This window comes from Pholcus phalangioides, unplaced genomic scaffold (assembly GCF_987345545.1).
Source record: "Pholcus phalangioides strain wild (caught in Gottingen) unplaced genomic scaffold, Ppha-v1.0 ptg000012l_1, whole genome shotgun sequence".
In the NCBI taxonomy this organism is placed as follows: Eukaryota; Metazoa; Arthropoda; class Arachnida; order Araneae; family Pholcidae; genus Pholcus; species Pholcus phalangioides.
The window spans coordinates 17,979,250-17,999,368 of record NW_028301605.1 but is presented as its reverse complement, the minus strand read 5'-3'; the positions used below and the strand labels follow the sequence as shown (position 1 = coordinate 17,999,368).

The 20,119-nt window shown below is 36.1% G+C and overlaps 1 protein-coding gene across 1 annotated transcript; it reads right to left on the bottom strand.

The window, feature by feature from the left end:
- Positions 1-4,950: 4,950 nt before the first annotated feature.
- LOC149079815 (uncharacterized) lies at positions 4,951-19,012 on the bottom strand. Its single transcript, XM_089240313.1, has 6 exons — positions 18,899-19,012; positions 14,445-14,640; positions 12,881-13,028; positions 11,468-11,613; positions 8,781-8,960; positions 4,951-6,219 (listed from the first exon to the last, which is right to left on the bottom strand). Exons 2-6 carry the CDS (start codon positions 14,632-14,634, stop codon positions 6,038-6,040), a joined length of 846 nt encoding a protein of 281 aa, XP_089096439.1. The 5' UTR covers positions 14,635-14,640; positions 18,899-19,012; the 3' UTR covers positions 4,951-6,037.
- Between the last annotated feature and the right edge of the window lie 1,107 nt (positions 19,013-20,119).

Here is a 20,119-nt window from a genome sequence, read left to right as displayed (position 1 = left end):
ACTTCTAAAAATACATGAGGCATTCTTAGCCCTAGAAATGTGTAATGAGACGTATATTTTCCTCCGCCATTGCTGATTGTTTTTCATGTTCCCAAAGCCAGGGCTTGACGAATTCCAGGCCCTAGTTCAAGGCTACTAAATAAAAACTCTGTAAGAGGCCTAAATTTTCTATATGTAATTACTGAATTGGAGTCCAAATTTATCTGATTTCATGACAATATCCTTGGACATCATCTTCCAACATGGGGAGGGGTTACCAAGTCCAGGAAATACATCGAAAAATCATTTACAACAATTTCTCTTGAGAGAAAACCAGGCTTGGCTCTTAAGAAATTTGGTTGATGCCAAAAAAATCGTTTGATTTGTTAAGCCCTGCCCTAAAGTCTGCACCACACTCATGTCAAGCCAGACAATATCCGTCTTAACGCATGGGCTCACCCAGGGGGGCTCACAAAAATGAGATCTGGTTGAAATTTTCTAGGATTTACCAGGTAGGGCCTTCGAAAAAACATTTGACCCTTTGATATTTGCCTTTCCATTATGCAAAGAAGCTGCAGTGGCCTAAGTGGGACACACACTAGCCCAGCTTGGCAAATATTCACTAAAGAATATTTGTATAAGAACACAGAACTGGTTTTCCCAGAACACTCATGTTTTGACTATCGATGTTCTTCAACCAATATGTGGTCAGACGGATTGGAAGATCTGGAAGGAAGGCAACAGCTTTGACTTGGAAGCTGGGAGGTACTCGACATTCTTAATGTTATGACGTCATCTAACGTAACCCTTGTATTTATTAGCATTCCGCGTATGTCGCTACTGTTTGTGACGTCACCGATCGAGATTGTATATAAACCTGTACACAGTATTAGCACTACTACTGTTGTCTAACCGTTATCATGTTTAACAAATAAATAGTTGTGTTTACATTCAGCCTCTAAGCCTTCCTTTAACACTTAAAGCCTCCAACATTTGATGATCATTCCCAATGGCCACACTACTTGCCCATGACTAACCTTGGAATATATTGGGCCAGCCTTGAGACGAGTGCGGTCATGGCTGAAGCAGTAAGTGTATACAGAGCAAATTTTTAAGCTGCAGTTAAACACCCATAACATTAAACGAATATATTGTAACAGGGATCTGCCCAGACTTTTGTAGGGTCCTGGTTTTTGAAAATGGGTAATTTTGTGGGAAGCAAAATAATGTAGTTAATACCACAAAAGAAATGAAATGTCAAATTTATGGTTTAATTTTTATTTTGTGAAGGATCTGTTTTCTGAATCCAGAATTTTGTGAAGGGTCCAGAAAAAGGAATAAAATTTTGGCTAAACAGAACCCCGATTGTAAAAACTGTATAGTTTTTGATTTCAATATAAGGCATGTAATACCACAGTATTCTTGTACAAAATTTTCCCCCAGACCGAGAGGGAGCTTGTGCATAGAGCATCACAAAAATGGATAAAAACGTTATACCTCACAATAAAGGGCAAAATCTTTACCAGAGTTACAATTACAGGTGATCCATTCAGTGAAATTAATTTGGGGGCAACGGTACAACACTGCACCAAACACAAATATCAGACACAAAAATACTTTTCAACTGCATGAGAAAAAACTCAATATATTCTCAATATCGATAAACATTTCAATTTACAACAAACACACATTTATTTCATAGTGATTAAAAAAAATGGAATCCATTTTCAAATATATTCTGTATATAATATTTATAAACACACTCAACATCATTTAAAAATATATATAGGCATATTATACAATAAACTACTTGGTGATAAGATTTGGCAAATTATAAAAAAAAAATCTATGGCAACATAAGAAAATTTCAACAATAGAATTAGAAAATATAGGGTTGCCAAAATTAAATTTCCTCCCAACTCAAAAGATTATGGCCTGCATTCTAAATGGCGCCAAATTCAGATGGCAGAACCCCACAGCGGAGTGCCTTCACAAAATGGAAGAAAACCTGTCAAGGAAAAGCTATTACTACTTTAGTTATCACGTTCATAAACAATATTGTTCACCATTTGTTATGGCCACTGACACAAAGAAAACATTTGGGAATGGGCAGGTCCACGACCATGGGGATAGTTATCTGAAAACCGGCATTCATCAGCATGTTTTAGAGACCAATGTCAACCTACTGTACTCTGCCGTGGAATACACCGTCTTACGAATGGAAAGCAACTGTTAACAAGATGAGAATATTGAATATCTGTCAACTGGCAGTGCCACCTATCAGCAAATTATTTTAACACTATAATGTTATTAATGGCAAGCACATCATCTGAAGTGTTTGTTGCACGAATAATTTTTGTTGAACCAATAGGAGGTCTTCCACAATCCACAGAGAAGGGAAAGTTCAATTTTGATAGTCATGAATGTTAAGTGGCACCTCAACCTATGATTAGTCAAGCTACAAAAATATATACAAAGCGAAAAAACTTGCGAACAAATATGTAGCTAACAAGTATGAAATATAATAAGTACAAGGAAAAAGTCTTAATAAATTGGTTCAACATGTAAATTTTTCTTCAATGAATTTGACCACAATATATACTGTGTGTGTATTTGTTTTCACATAAAAAAATAATACATACAGCAAGATCTCTTACAATTATACTTAATATAAAGATAAATCCCTCTGTAATGTTTTTTCTTGGTCCACACAGAGTAACATTATATCGAGATGTCACTTTCTATCACACAAAATAAATGCTATACAGCACGTTTACTATGCTTGAATTTTTATTGAATTTTTTGAAATGAGAGTCAATTACACCAGTGTAATTTCACATAGGGGAAATTTATTTCCCCATTCTTTTGAGTAACTTTCAAGACCAAATTAATCTGGTAAGCTGAGGTACAATTGTACGTGAATCTTTAACAAAAAAATATTTTAAATTTCAAGAACTACCCATAGAAATTGATTTTTCAATTGTGCATTCATCTGCTCCAATTCCACAAACTGTTTGATCGAGCCCTTGGAAACAACAGCTCACACAGCTAGATATAAGATTGAATATTCAAAAGAGTTTAAAAAATTACAAAAATCTTCTTTCCACATTAGTAAATAATTGATCAAAATGAAAAAAAGATGTGCTCGACTTTCTTTCAATGAAAAAAAAGGCACAATATCACACTATAAATACATAAAAATTTTTTGATAAATTTGCTATATCAAATGAAATTACGCAGAAAAAAAAGTTGGTACAGTTAGACCCCCAGTACAACATCACCCCGTATAAAATCAGTCTTTTTAGGTTGTTTCTGTCAGCATAATTAGCTGAATCTGAATTACTCGTTATCAAGTCGACACACTTACGAAGTCAATTTTCATTCAGTCCCCAATGGTGATGTTATACATAAAGAGGTCTGACAGTACAAGGACCAGACAAGAACAGCGAATATTAAAATCGTTCTCGAGCTACAAAGTTTTGCTTGGTATGGTCCATTTTGAAACAGTCTTCAATTATACTTTTGTCTTCAGTCAGCATATCCCAAATTTTTAAAAGACTAACTGGAACCAAGTCCTTCGTAAACCCAAAAGGAACCTCTCCACCCTTCATTAGAGTTATTTTAACGAGCGAAATCATTGGACCTACAGCACAGATTTCATTCGAGGGAAAAATTTTTTTTGCAAGAATCAAAGTTCTATGCCAGGGTAATCCTCCCCAGCATGGCCGAACCCACATGTGTATAAAGGGCTAATATCTCAGAAGGGACAGAGCCAGGGCCTTGTCTGATCTGACAGGTGTGCCAGGGATCTGTATGGCAAATTTTACAGATAGTTTGAAGTAAAAAAATATTTTTTATACATAAAAACCGTTTTAAAACTATCAATACCTTACAGCAAGGGGCCCAGTAAAATCAAGAGATTGCTCCTCCAGATTAAAATCCTAGTTATAACTCCTGGTGGGTGAAATACACAATGTTGTCATGCCAAATATCAGGCAACAATGTGAAGGAGAGCTATATGCAAAATCACAATTCTCCTTCACCAGTGAAGAAAATGGAGAACATTTCGAAAGGGTTGTCAATAAACCGGTTCTAGCATACCTTAGGAAAATCACAAAGACAAAGAAAGGCCGAAGACAAAAATGTCAAGGAGTATCATTCGGAGCTAAACTTTGATGCAGTCTGTGGATAATAAAATTAGTCTCATCTTTTGACTGGCTCTGGTATATGTGATGTGTGGAAAAATACACTGTCCCGCCAAAAATAAGAACACAATAATGACTTAAAAAAAGTGTATTCAGTCACTCGGAATGATTAAAACAACCTTCCTAAATATATATAAAGAACTCTTGTTATACAAAGCTTGTAAGTAAAATATGAAAATGACCCTATCAATAGAATAAGCTACATTTGTGTATAAAAATATTGTGCTAAAAAAGTGTTCTTGAAAAAACACACAAAATTCTAAACAAATATTTGCAAGAGAAATATATAACACTTTAAATAACTTCTATATGAAAAATCACAGACTTTTGCAAGCACCATTCTCTTTATAAACTCATTGATCAATGTGAAAAATATGCTTTGTAAGGCAAAATTGTTCTTTCAGAAATACATCACAGACAATCTCTCACCATGTTTTACACGAGATTTCCCTGAGCGTTTTCATTCGGTAAATATCCGAATGTTCAGCAAAGTTCATTCAAGGGATTGGATCAAGGTTAAAGGATCTACGGAGACATATGCAGGATATTTGAAGCCCAGAAATAGATGTGAAGGGAAGCGAAAGATGTCACAACCATATATATTGGATTAGTCAGCTACATCATGACTATGATAATTTTTCCTCAGGTACACTCCCCCCCCCCCCCCGCCCCACTGTATCTCCGCCCATTTAGAGAAAGTGGCAGAAAAAGCTTGGAAAATTTTGAAAAATGCCAAGTTCTTTTCTCAAAAAAAAAGAAAAAAAAGTTTATGTCGCTATAACACATCCTCAAGGCACACTGGAAGAGATCATCTAAAACGCCATTGAAAACCATTGGAAAAAAGATGCAAAAACAATTGTTGCTAAATTAGGGGAAAAATATTAAATGCAATGAAATTGCTAGAAAAAAAAAATTCTGCTTGTAAAATTCATACATTAACTGGTCATAAAAAAAAATGTGACTGTCAGCCATCAATTGGCATGCAGTTGCCAATTATCGATCAATAGGTTAAATTATCTAATTTCTACACTCAAATCAAAATCTTGCCAAATAATCACTATCAGGACAGGAACAGGATGACTATTTAAAATTTGGAAAGTATGATCAACACACAATCTTGCCGATTCAACTGATGAGAGGCAGAATTCATGCTGATACTTTGGCAAATTTTATACTTTCCTAGCCAAAATGAAATACTTGGTTGATTTGGCACAATAGTGACAACATAATGCATGCAATAATATTTAATATTGGAGACAAAAAAATGCAATTGACATTCTCAGTGAAAATTCCTCATAAATTTTTTTCCAGAAAAAGACATTTTTGCAATTACATTAAAAATTGGGGAGCTAAGAATTCAATTTCTACCTACCATCGCCATAGGTAGATTAGAAATCTGGGGGACTTGTGTGTGTGGCAGATATATATACATGCCCTTCCGATAAACTTGACAAACCTCTAAATATCTTGTGAAACTCTTATCAAGATCAAGTGGAACAAAATCAATTGAATATTAAGTGTCTCTGCAAATTCATCAGCACACACAACACTGTGATTTAACTTTGCCCAGAAATTTATGAAAACCCTTTTTCGTTGGACGGTTTCTTGTAGACCAATAATACAGAAATTTTAAAAATGCAAAAGTTGTTGTATTAAGACACTATAGACTCAACAATGGCCAATTCAGGAAATTTCATAGTAACAACATAGATTATTCACCGGTCTCACATTCTCTATGCAGCACATTTACGTGTATACAATAACAATCTGCATATCTAATAATTAAAAAAAAAAAAAAAAAAACTGTATTAAGTACATGAAGACCTGCTAGAATGGAAAATGATAGACATGCATTAATAATAAGTAGTTCCGAAGCTCAATTCTTTTGTTTGTTCAATCATAAGCTGCTCCTGATCAAAGTCTGCCATGCTTATCGGAGCAAATTTTCGGACACGGTATTCCGAAAGTTTCTTGAATCCTTCTATATCTTGATGCATGGTCAAGAGGCAATTGGCAATTTTTTTCTTCAGATCAGCTGGAATAACAATCAGAGACAGATAGGTTAGTTTCAGAAGATTGAAACTTTCTTAGTAAAATTCACAGAAATAATTCGCACTCATTTTTCATATCACTGTTAAATCGTTCAATCCACAAAAGGGTGTAGACCAGTAGTTAACGTTTTTGACTCACTGAACCCTTTTTAGCCTATAATTTCTATGGTGAAGTCCTGTTTGACTTGAACCCATTTTTTTTACATAATTTTTACAACAAAACCCTATAGGCCTCTATTTTTTGATTTATCAAATTTGCTAAATTTATTTTATTTTCCGCGAGTGGCAGTGGAGTCCCGGGAAAGTGCACACCACAGAGCACCATTTGAAAACTGCTGGTTTAGACAACTTGGTTACATAGAGATATGATGCAGGTTTAAGCCCAACTGGAACATAAAAACACCATAGCAGCCCCAATTAACGCCAGTGTTTCCACTTACAGAGAAAAATGTCACCAAAACCTTCAAAAGTCGGAAAAAAAAAAACCAACTGATTTTGGACCACTTTTTCCCATATTAGGGGGGGGGGGGGAAGGGAATGCTTGTGACTCCTAGAAAAAAAATTAGGAGCCAAAAAATTTTTTTTTTTATTTGTCAATCCCAGGAATACATTAAACATATTAAAAGCACATGTAGACCAGAGATTAATATTGTCAGGCTATCGTTTATACAAGAGAAATTTCAACTAATCTGTCAAACGAAAGTGGGTGATAGACGAGCTCAAGCGGAGAATAAACACTAGCAACACTGCCCTATCTCTAATCGCTTTTGAGTCATGGTGGATGAATGGAAAATTCGTCAAATCTAAAAAAATCCTGAATTTATGAAGTTCCTGAAAAACACTTAAACTAAGCACATATTTAGAAGCAGCAGAAAAAAATTCTGTAAAAGGTGACGATTCCTATCAGAGTAAGCGCAAAATCAAACTACTGCCAGAATCTGTAACTGCCAATTCCACAAACACCCTTCTAGCTACAATCAGTCAAATTTACCCAAAAACTTGTTCATTGCAACAGCTTTCGAAAGAGCATACAATATATCCCATATCAGTGTTCTAATTCATGAGAAATTTTGCCTTCTAATGAAATCCAATGGAAATGGTGTCGCCATATGATTTTTTCTGCTCTTCCTAAATATGTGCTTAGTTTACATATCGTTGGTCTTTCAGGAGCTTTATAAAAATTTGGGTTTGGAATTTTTTTTCAGACTTGGATGATGGAAAGAAAGGAAATGAGTAATTATCCACCATAACTCAAAAACATACAGGACAGTTGTTGCGATGTTTCATGCTCCAATTGAAACAAAAGTGGATGATTGACAAACTCAGATTAATTTAAATTCGCCCTGTATATTAACATTGACCACCAGATGGCAATGTACCTATGAAGGGAGCAGTATATGTGATGAATTCAGAAAAGAAAATTAAAGTGTACAATCCAGTCTCCTATATTGTACATACTGGTAGTGTAATACCAACCCCATTCTCAAGAACATCACCACCCTTTTTAGAAGGCTGAATGAAAGCCTTCTAAAGTGAATGCAAAAACAACGTTCTGAATCAGCATTTTCCAAGCCTGGTTTCATTTTGTCTTGCTACATTCATTTCATGCAGGTGTGAGGATATAAGTAAACAAGGACCAATAATTTTAGGAGCAGATCCAAAAGCAATCACTCCTTCCAAGAGCTGAATGGTTTGATCATTTTTGTCGCACCACTGTCATTTTCTGCACACGAGGGCTAGTTAAACTGGGACCTACAACTTATTGCCGATTCCGAATGGCAGGCTTTTTTATACTCTCAGAGAGGTTGGTCGCTAACCCCTCGGTGTGAGACTCCCTGCTGTAGCAATCTTTTTCTGTGGTCACATTGCCGTTTCTGATGTATCCTTGCATCGGGAAAGTTTCTGACAAAGACGAACCAGGTATCGAACTAGTGACACCTCTACACTTCCTTTGGTACTTTAGGCTATCTTATCGACCTGGCTACCGTGCCCTGCTGTATGGTACAAGGAAAAATTTGTCTGCCTGTAAGATGCCAATAAACTAATCACCCCCGTTTCCGATACAACACCCTGGATCCTGAAAAGTTTAAGCTTGAAGTTGAACATTTGCTTGAAGACATACACACTCTAGTTAGATACGCACAAAGATATGTCAAACTAGAAATCGGTGTGACATAACCGCTTTCTTACTTCTATGCAATGCAGCACTTTATCAGTGAAATTCACAAGTGCCACAAGATGTTTTAAGGGCAAAAACAGCAATATATTTTGATGATTCTTAGCAACAGTGTCTGCTCTTGACAATGATGCAAATGCCCACATCTCCTAGATAAATTTTGATCAGTAATGAAATGTTCAAAATGGGTCTAATTTTTATTTAATGTAATTAAATCCATAAATTTCAGACAATATCAGAAAAATACAAGAATCAAAATCCCCCTTCTAATCAAAAAAAGATAGATGGCAGCATTTATATTTTTTGGTAGTTGCACCATTACATAATTTTGACCACAAGAATGTAATTGTAAAACAAAAATTCACCTACCTGGCAGTTTTGAGTTCACTACAATGGGATAGGGTGGTAGCATTCCCCAAGAATCCAGAACCTTAAGCTCCTCTTTACAATGGCTATTGTGTTTCAAAAACAGCGCCAAGCAATTGGAATCCACAGCTGCAGCATCAGCTTTTTTACCGATAACCATCTTTATAGAATCCAAATGGGAACCTGGACGAGAACAAGGAACCATGAAGAGAACCAAGCAGACATGAACGAAAACAAGTTGGTTATAGATTCCCGAAAGATGCCACTTGCAGAGTTCATTACGTTATGGCTTGACAAATTGCAAAAAAAAAAAATATCTAGATGCCAGAACAATTTTTTTTAGAGAAAAAAAATTTTTTACCCAAGAAAAACAGGTCCAAAATATTGTTTCTTTCAACTTTTTCAGGGCACAGCAACCCTTTTTATGTTGGCAGATAAATTCCAAACATTTTGTGCTGTTTTCAGACTTCAATTTAATAACTACACAAATAAAATTTAAGCACCAATACTAATTTTTTAGTTGTCATAGCAATCAGACATCTAAAATTTGCCAAGCCCTGCATTAGATGTATTAAATTTCTACCCCCAGAAGCCAAATGTTTTGCATTGTTCTACACCGAGCCTTCAGCTGATCGAAAATGTTCTGCTGTGAAAATTCCTATAAGGCTGGCATTACACTATAACAGTTACATAAAAGTACTTTTATAAAAGTTGAAAAATGTAACCAATAAGAACACTAGTAACATTCTAGCAAATGCAATCGATCACCTGCATTGGTTGTATTTTTGGAGTTTTATAAGTGAACTTTTATGAAACTATTATAGTGTAATCCCTGCCTAATAGTGGTTTCTACACATGAGATTTCTTTTCTTTCTGTTCTTAGAATTCTTCACAATTATTCTGCTATATACATCACAATTTTTGATATAAGGGAAATTGTACCTTGACCATAATAAAGCTTGAAACAGTTTTGACAATAACGCTTCCTAGCTGATGTTTTTGGAATGCAAAACATTAGAAATACATAACCTTACAACTGAACGTGGTTTCAGCTCTGTCTGTAACATTGAAGTAAGCACATAAAATAAAATTATGATCTATCTTGTTTTTGCTGAGTTTGTCAACATTTCAAATTTAGTGAACTATATCTAGTAATTATAACCTATGCATCCTCCTTGATAAATTGTGCCAAATGCTCAATCGTACCAACCATCATGAAAAAAGTTAATATTTTTTACAAATAATAGAGCATTGTGTTCGTTGGCGCAGAAAATATTATGTACCTTGGAATAGTATAAAACTTGAAATTTTTATAGTTTACATTAGAATGCTCAATTCAATTTTTTTTTATTTAGAGTTCTATACTTTTTCGCTATAAAAACTCCAGCTATAGTCCTCCTACCACGAGATGAGATTTGGCTACAGCACGTCATGTCACGTCAAACGATTCTATTTTATCCTAGAAGGACATGCCAATCGTGAAAGCTCAGTCACTGATGAATTTTTCTCGATGTGCAATCATTTTACGAAAAAAAAAATTGAATAAAATCATCCGACGTGACATGACGCAGCGAAAATTCATCTCGTGGTCGGAGGACTATACATCCATTTCTTCTTTCCCATTCAACTAGTCAAATTTGTTGGAAAAAACATGAAAGTTTACAGTATAGGAAGCATCCAACAAAAACCAAATGAATTTCCTTACGATAAAAATGAGAAAATATTTTATTGTTTATCAGTGCCATATACAGCAAATGTTGATATCATGGATATCGTAAATATTATGTTGTATTATTTTTCCTGCAACACTTGTATTTTTCTTATCTTTGTAATTTTGCCCAGTTTCAAGGTATAACAATGCATGTTTCAAGGTACAATACCTCTTGTTTTGTACCTTGGAACATTTTTGCCTTTTTAAAAATCCATAATTTATGATTTCAGTAAGAAAAAAGTAATTTAAATATTTATACAATGTTTCATACAATATACAGCTACTAAAAATGAATTTAGTGGAAAGTTTAAAAGGTAAAAGTTGACTGAGAAAAAAAAAAAAAAGTTTGAAAAATAATGTGTACGACTATTATAACAGTCACACCTATATTATGCTTCAGACATTTGTGATTACATTTAATTTCAATTAGGCTTCGTTTAGTGCTTGCATCACCAATGATAGGTGATCTAATGTCACTTTTCTTGGTTTAGAAAAGTGAAGCTTCCCATAACCAGTCCCAGGGAATACAGATTTAGCATATTTTCCCCCTTTTAGCCAACACTTTCAACATAATGGGCAAAATTTTATTCCATGTGTATGTTATAAAAAAGTACACTGTACACAGCAAATAACAATGGGCAATTAATGGGCAAAATTTTATTCCATGTGTATGTTATAAAAAAGTACACTGTACACAGCAAATAACAATTTATAATGCTCATTACAGAAAAAAAACAAAAAAAAACGGCCCTTTCAAACTGAAATTACTCTCATTGGAGAAATTAAATAAAGAGTGTTCTTGGCAAAAAAAACCAATTTGTTTTGAGAAAGAATTTAAAAAACATTCGAGCACCTCAGATTACTCAGAACTGCCAAGACTACTATAGGGAGAAGGGAGAAAAGTGAAAATGACTTTCACAAAGAAAAGAGAGATCAGCTTTTTACCGAACAAATAGAATCTACAAAAATATTAACTTACCTGAATACAAAATGTTTCCAAAGAATGTAGCATTTTCTCCTATCGATTTCAACATCTGGAGAGTTATCACATGTCCCGAGATTGACTCAGTACTATTGTAAGCCCATTTGCAACCTCTAAGGTCGAGGAATTCTTTAACTTTCTCACTGAATAAAGAAAGAAGTAAAATCAGTAATAAAACTGGAAGCATGCAATTAAACAGGGTGGTTAGTTTTTCAGTATAGTACAGATTGAAGATCTACAAGTTAGAATTCCCAAAACAGAATGTTTTGCATTGTTCTGCAACAAACTCTCGGCTGACTGGTTTTCTGCAATGAAAATCCCTACAATAATGTTTTTTGCATTTTTTTCTTAAAATTCTTCCAGATTGTTCTGCAGTGGCACTAATTGTGCTGCAGCGTATGTCACAGATTTTGGCATGTTCTGCTTTGGGGTTAGAACATTCAATGTAATAGTATAGGAAACAGCAATGGTGAGCTTTTATAAAAGTTTGTCAGCAGCAGTCATAAAAGAACAAAGCAATGAGCTAGTTATAAAATAGCCAAACAAAAGAAATTGTGTTTCTCATGACTAAAAACTAAGGTTTTCAATTTTACTTACATAGTGCCAATTCCCAGACTTGAAAAATCTGGTTTGTCACATGATGAAATGTTTCACTGTTGAAGAAAGTATGTCATGCAAAACAAAAAGGAAAATTAGGGATTTCTTGACGTGAATACATCTTTCAAATTGCTTGACAATACTGGGAGTTCACAGTACTTTACTGGACACTCCCGTATTTTTGTCATCAATGATGCTTCCTTGAATGATACTTGCTGGACATTTTTATGTTAAACTTTCTTTTGTGAAATTATTCTAATTAACAGATTTATAAAAGTCCCCTATTTCTCTCCCACTAGCAATTAGGATTTCTGCTTATAGCTAGCGATGTCTCTATTTTTTTCATATTTCAATCATGATTTCAGTAATTTTTGCTGCGAGATATTGGCCAGCAAAAATCTATCAAATTATCTACCAACTCTTTCTTAGGATCAAACATGTATAAAAAAACCTTCAACGCGAACAGGCTGCCATGTTTGTTTGCGTTCATAGATTTGGAAGGCTTTGGCCATCACTCATATAGGTTCAGGTGATGTGATGCCGCTAGAGCTTTTTCATGTGAATAGGGATCGCTTTTTAAAGAAAAGAAAATGGCAGCAGAAAACAGCAAACATTTTTCTTCATTTTCAATTTCTAGGTTGACGACAATAATCGAAACCCAGCAATATGAATTCATAATCTGGAAGCCCTGTAAACGTTGTAAAATCTGTCATTACCAGACGAAATCCAGAAAGTTAACAGGTCTGTGAATGTATAAAACAATCTGCACATTATTGAAAAAAATAAATAAATTTCACAGGAAGAAGAGATAACCTCAAATCCTTATGCATTATCACGTCCGAGTAATATCCGGGTCGGTCTTCTCCTCTTTGATGCAAATGCACAGATGAAACAGGAAGTAATTCGATAGGACTTTGCTTCTGGTTCAACATCCTCAGAAATACTGTACTACTCATCCAAGCTGTAAAAAGAAAATAACAGTGTCAAATAATTATGATCAAAAATAAAGTGTACATTGCTAGTTTTCTTCATAAGCCATCAGTTTAGATTCAAAAGCATGATAATTTAAAATCGGAACATGTGAAAGCTCAATTACACTACGACAAGTTTACTAGCTACTCACTCATGAATTTACTCAAACTTCTTCCAGATCTAATTACAGTTAATCGTGCTTACAACATTCCCACTTAGAATGTTTTCCCGCTTAAGACATTTTTACGGCCAAAAAATAAGGGTAATAAAAGTCCCACATGAAGGGTGCCTCTTGATAAGTATAAAAAAAGGCTGTCATTCCGAATTGACAATAAGTAGTAGGTTCTGGTCTAACCCCAAAAATAAGATTCGTTAGGATTTCTGATTTAAATAAGCATTTTTAAGTATAAGCACTTACATAGTTTTTTTATGATGGTTGTCATTATAATTGGGATACGCTGAATTAAACGTTTTTTCTTTTGTTACATGCGCATAATAGAGCAGCAGTGTTTCAGACTCTGCAGTTATAATCATAGTAACAAATCACCTAGGCCTATAGTAGGGGTGCATGACATCTGGCCCACAGACGAAATATTGGCTTGCCAAGGCAAGGCTGTAGCAGGGGGGACGCTTGGGAGTCTGCCCCCCCCCCCCAAAATGTCTGAAAATGTCCGAAAAAATGTGAAAAGATGGCCAAATCTATTGTTCTATCACTCCCCCCCCCCCCCCCCGAACAAAGTTTCTGTCTATGGACCTGTGCCAAGGTGTTCCAGTAGAAAGTATCAGTTATAAAAAGCTGACCACACACAAAAATACAAGGACTCTGGTTTTGTACGAGGCATCACTAATTATTGCCGAAAAAATATTGTCAAAGGACATATTCCTTATAGCACGCGTTAGTAGTGTGAAGTACTGAGTGGAGACATAGCAGCTTCTCCTAACTACAGCAATTTTTACCCCAGTTGGCATATTTTTATTAAGAGATGGTGTTTTTTCACCTGAAATATACAGAGAAATTGAATTTTCTGGGCAAATCACTTTTCTTTCCAAATATTAGTTTCAGCACATAACATCCAGAAAATTCAATTTCTCAGTATAGTTTGGGCCGAAAAACTACCATCTCTTAAGTCTATAATTATTATCTCTTAAGTCAACAGGCCTACAACATTTACAAATATTCAAATCATTACACTTCGGAAATATGGATGGCAGCACTAAAAAATTATACACAACACTAGATATGCACTCAGACTTAAGGTACACTCACACTTCTAGCACAACTCACTAGGTAGTAAATTGTCCATGGCGATAGACCCGAGTCGTGCTCAGTTTGAAATGAAAGAAATCCATGATCTACAGCAATGTGAAACCATTTGACACAGAATAGTGCATTGGTTAAGCTCACCGAGATCAACTGTTCCAGATAAGAATGGATCTTCTCGATCTTCCCTTGGTCCTTCCCATCTAGATTCATAAAGTAGGGTAGTATGAATACCAAGCTTAGCTTCTAAGTACTGCAAAAGCGTTTCATAGTAATCAACGGGAATACTTGGCGACAGGTAAGTAGCAGCTTTCAGCAGAGGTTTTGGAGCCATTATGTGCTGAAAGAAAGAGAAAAATATTTTTTAAAGATAATCAAGATCAGGACTGGATTTTTGCTGAAAAGTAAAAGAAAAAAAAACCAGGCAAAAAATAGAAAAACAGTAAAAAATTTTTAAACGCTTATGGGCGTTATGTAATTATCACTTGTTAAAACTACTATTTTGATGGATACAGTTTCCACTACTCTATGTTCCTTCGATTTTGCACTTCATCAATATCTCTCAGCACTTGTAGCTCGCCATTAAATTCAGATATCCGGATAGAAGTAATGTCACATCATGGGATTTTTCCGGAAAATCAAATTGTCGCCAAAATCTAAAGCTGATTTCAGCGATGTATTTCACACCAAAGGCTAGATTTCTCTTGAATAATCATTCGGCTTACAGGTTTATTTACTTTAACTGTTGGTCTGTTTTGTCATTGTTTAAAGGCGAAGTTACCCCCTAAAGGCCGTAGTAATACAGTTAATGCTGCATATTATATAATCGTGGATAATATTATCATTCAGGTATTGTTATCACTTTTCCTTCCAAAGAACAGAACGGACCAATATTCTAACAAGAGGGGGGGGGGGAGAGCTGTTGATAGTTTTCAGGACTTTGAATGTAATGTTTTTTCCTACAAAATTTATTTTTTGTGCATTCTGAAGCTAAGGTTTAACCAAACTTAATTTTCCCTCCCCTGAAAGGTATCATTACCATGCTGCAAGACTATGTAGAGGGCTAGAAGGTGTCTTTCACCCCCTTGTTGACAAACATTTCCGTATTTAATGTCGTAATTGATCCATAGTGTTGGCTGCAATCCATGTAAGTATGGAACTGCCTTTTTTTTTTGCAATGACATTCCTATTAGGGACCGGCAAATGCATGACAAAAAAAAAGCCTTTTCCTTTCAGTTCTAGATCAGTTTGCCAGTTGACCAGATTCAAATTTCTTTTTCCAAGAGATTTTCTCAAGGGAATGCATGGAATGTACCCCAACTTTTTATCCATTGTAACAATTTGGCCGATAAGATGGAAAAGTTTTAGCCAAATGAAAGATAGCCTATGCCAAACTGATAAGACATAAAATGAAAATTCCAAAACAACTACATCAAATGGCCGATTCGACCATCAAGAGGCTGAATGGGCACTCGAAATTTAACAAATTTTATCTTTCATTTATTTACCAAATGAAATATTTTGTCTCGATTTGGTGCAATGACGATCGGCAGCGTGAACCTTGAATGTACCTACCATTCATTATAAAAAGTATCACAATTCGTAATACACATTACAGTTTCATTGTAATGCCTCACAATGGCTGGGGGAAAAAATGTCCATTTTAACTAACAAAGCAAAAAGTAGTGTTTTAGAACAAAAAAAAGGATTGAACATTTTGCAACTAATTATATGGGAAAGAAAAACAGTTGTCCCATTTTACCATACATTCTGTTCGACCAAAGAGGATGCCCCAAAGTAAAATATTTAGCACTGTTCTGCAATAAGCCCTCCACCGACTGGAAATGTTCTGCAGCAAAAATTTCCAGAGTCACAGAGCAACAAGGCCTATAACGGTGCAGTTCTTCAATCATTGCACTCCACTCATAGTCAGAAAAATTAATGGCAGCACTACACATAACAAGCATTACACTGAAGCCAACTTCAAGTTAGGTTCACAACATGTACAAATTCATTAGAAATTCCGCAAAGGACTGTGTGGACGAGGTGCATGTATGGTTGAGTAATAGAGTAAAAATTCCCATAACAGTATTTTCCAGATTTTTCTTAAAATTCTTCCAGGTTGTTCTGCAAAGTACATGGCAGATTTCAGCATATTATACATTGGAGATGGCATATATAGTCACCGTACTTGCAAATGGGAATTTTTTCTGGATATAGTTATCATTCGGTTATTATCAGATATAGAGTCCCAATGTGATTGCATTTTCTTTCAGACTACAATTCATATTTCCATTTTCATTAACTTTTTGTGCATGCTAGCCGTTATATCCAGAGTTTTAATCCTGCAATCATGTTTTTATTAAACCCAGAGACTATTTTTGACCAAACCCAAAGAGACTTTTTAAATGAACAAACGGTTAAGGCAGAGTTTATTTACTATCCAGAGAGTTTTTATCTTGGAAGAATCACGTTTTAGTTTATAACCAATTCATAATCGTTCCCCTTCATTCCTGAAGCATAAACGTGCAATGTGCCCTTGGGGAAAAAAAAAGAATGTGGGACGGTAGAGTAAACAAAAAGTACGGAAGTTATTTTCCAAAAATGTAGTATAACATGTGTTTCCATTTGGGATGCACATTCACATTTCAGTCAAAAACAGACAGCAAAATAAGGTATCCAACCAGCCAATAAAAAAGTGAAAATTTACACATTCATGCTTCTAGAATTGGGGGAGGGGAAAGGCGATATGTTGCTTCATTTTCAATCTTTAATTGGGTATCTGGTCTAGGACAGGGACATCTCAAGCATTGTGGGCTTCAGAGAAAAGTGATTTTTGATTCCCCCCCTCCCGCCTATTATTTTTCTCATTTTCTTTGTCAAGGAAAGCATGATTCCATTCCACTCTTGGTTGGGCTTCACCCATGGCGATTTCTTTCCATGGGTGGAGATATGGGGAAGGGAAATTGCCCCCAGTGTCAATGACTAAGCTATACTTTATGCATATATATGAATCCACATCATCCTGCTCCTCCCCCAGCCTTTCAAGTCTATCTCCGCCTGTGCTTCTCACCGTGCTTGACGTTTTTCTCGCCATAGAAAAGAAAGTGCCAAAAAAGGGGATCATACTATAACTGTTCCTTGGTCACTCCCATGCTTGCATTCATTGTAGATCACTGTTTTCATAATGGCTATAGTATTGTATCTCGTTTGGCGATTTCTTTTCAAGCCTGTAGGTGTTTTTCTTCCTGGTTGGCCATTTCTCCTATTGGCCTAAACTTCTCACGTTTTTGGGTGTTTTTATTGCCAAAGGAAAAAAAAAATTGATATACACATCGCCAAAATGGATTATACCAGTGTATCCTCAAAGAGTTGCAAATTTTTGTCCAGGGCATCGCAGGGTGCTGGAAATACCCATTTATGCTTTAAGAAGTAGTTCTATTATAAGAGAAAAAATATCTACAAAACTGTTCTTGGAAGCTGCAGGTGACAAAAATTTTGAGAACCACTGGGTTTATACCGTAGCTATTCCGGTGGATTTATGGTATTTACCATCTGTGGGGTAAACAAATTTAACCACCCCTTCCACAATTGAACCAATTTTCTTAAATCATTCCTTAAATTTGCTGCGCTCACATACCCGTAAATGTACCTCTGCACAGACACACAGTGCCGTCTTAAGGCATGGGCCTACCCGGGCACGGCCCGGGGGCCTCAAGAGAAAAGGGGCCCCACAAAAATGAGATCTGGTTGAGATTTTCGAGAATTTGCCTGGTAGGGCCTCAGAAAAATCATTTGGCCCGGGGGCCCACGATGCTCTTAAGACGGCCTTGCAGACACATAAGAAATATGGTCCAAGGGGGTCCCGTGGGCTAAAAAAAAAAAAAGGATTGAGAAACACTGGCCTAAATGTCAAATTATGGCTTCAACCCTGAAATGCTCATCAATCATCTTAACGCATGGGGGCCCCCTCAGAAAAACGAGTAGTTGAATGTTTCGAGAATTTACCAGGTAGGACCTCAGAAAAATCACTTGGCCCGGGGGCCCACGATGCTTTTAAGACGGGCCAAATTGCTGAAAACGGCTAATTTCACCCTTTAAACCGCTCTCTCAAATGCGTGCTCGCCGCCCCCTCTCGGTGACCAAGGATCTAGTTGCGGCCACGAATAAAAATAATCCGGGGCGTCGGAAGCGTTTGGAACTTGCGGGTACTCGTCTTGGTCTTTACATAGGAAATTTTGACGTCTGAATCAATCCAGGGTGCTCAGACCTATGCCATAAATTACCGTGGGTGCTCTGGCAGGCCCCGGTCTCGAAGTCACTGTCCCCAGGTTACTTCTTTTGGCCATTCATATCGGCAAGGGTATCGGGATATAACCACGGGTTGAGCCTTTACACACGAAATTTTTATCCCCGAACCTTTTCTAGGGGTGCCAAGACCTATGGCACGAATTACCCCTGGCTCCGACGCCACTAAAAATAATTTTATTTCAAACGGGATTTTTCCACACCAATGACCTACTTGTCAGTAATTGAATAATTCAGTAATTATTGTGCATAATTATGTTTCGGAACACGTTGAAAAATAATCCAAATACCTTTCCTCTTGAAAGGATGCTTTTGTTGTACTTCCAGCAGAACCGTCACAAGCGTCGTCCGCTATCAGCTGATTAGCACGTGAACACACCAATCAAAACAAAGAAAATCTAATTGACTTGACTTGACATTTTAATGTTTATATCTGCGAGTTTTTTCTGCTCTTCGGGAATTACTAGATTACGTACGTGCCCGATAGGAAAAAAATATGCAAAATAGATTCCATCTAATGTTGGCAGAGTGGTTAGATCATCAATCCCCGATTCCACTGGTTTCGATACGAATGCTAGCTGGGGTTTGGTTGTCTTTGCTCAGCTATTTAGAGTCAGCAGCTGAAGGGACTCCTCCATCAGTAGTTAACTGACCATATTTCGTCGAGAAAAATACGGCAAATTGCTAAATGTCGCCAAATGTGAAGCTGAAGGTAAGCAAAGTTGCTAACTACTGCTGTATCACTGAAGTCACTGTAAATTGCCAAAGGCAGAGAAACGAAGCACTACTAAGATGACCATATTTCTTTGAGAAAAATACGTGAAATTTGATTCGCAAATATACGGAAACAAAACTAACCGAAATTTTCTAAGGTACCACACAAATGTCTGTTTTCAATACCCAAGTTTGCAAATATTTTCAGAATAAGTTCGTTTGTGGCGATTCGGGAATTTTACCCTAAAGGCACAAGATCTTGAGTAAAATCTAATGAATTAACTTCTTCACAGCTGTCTATCAAATGTGAAAAGCAGCAGGCTTCTGAAACAAATGTCAATAAGCATTTTACTCGGTATGGCTTATGTATCCCAAGTTGTTGCCTGCCGTCAATAAAAAAGTTCTTTGGAAGTCATAAAATGTCTCAAACATGACATGACACAATGGTCATTATGTCCATTTGCAAATAATTAGACTTTTGGAAGACAGATGGCGCTAATTGAAGAGACGGAAGGGGAAAATGTATAATGCTGCGGGGCAGTTCGGATTCAAACTCAGACGCCGCTTGAGGATTGTTCCATGTACCCCATACCATGTTTCTACCGATCGCACTATCGTTGTAGTACTCTCGGGTGTTATTTTATGAAGACTTCACAAGTATTGATTAGTTACGTTGCAATTTCCGTTAAGTAATCTGCTGAGTTTAGCCGATGGCAGTTATTTTTCGTTTTATTTTATTTTTTAATCCTTTAAGAATATAAAAATTATAAATATAACTACTTATAATTATCGAAAAG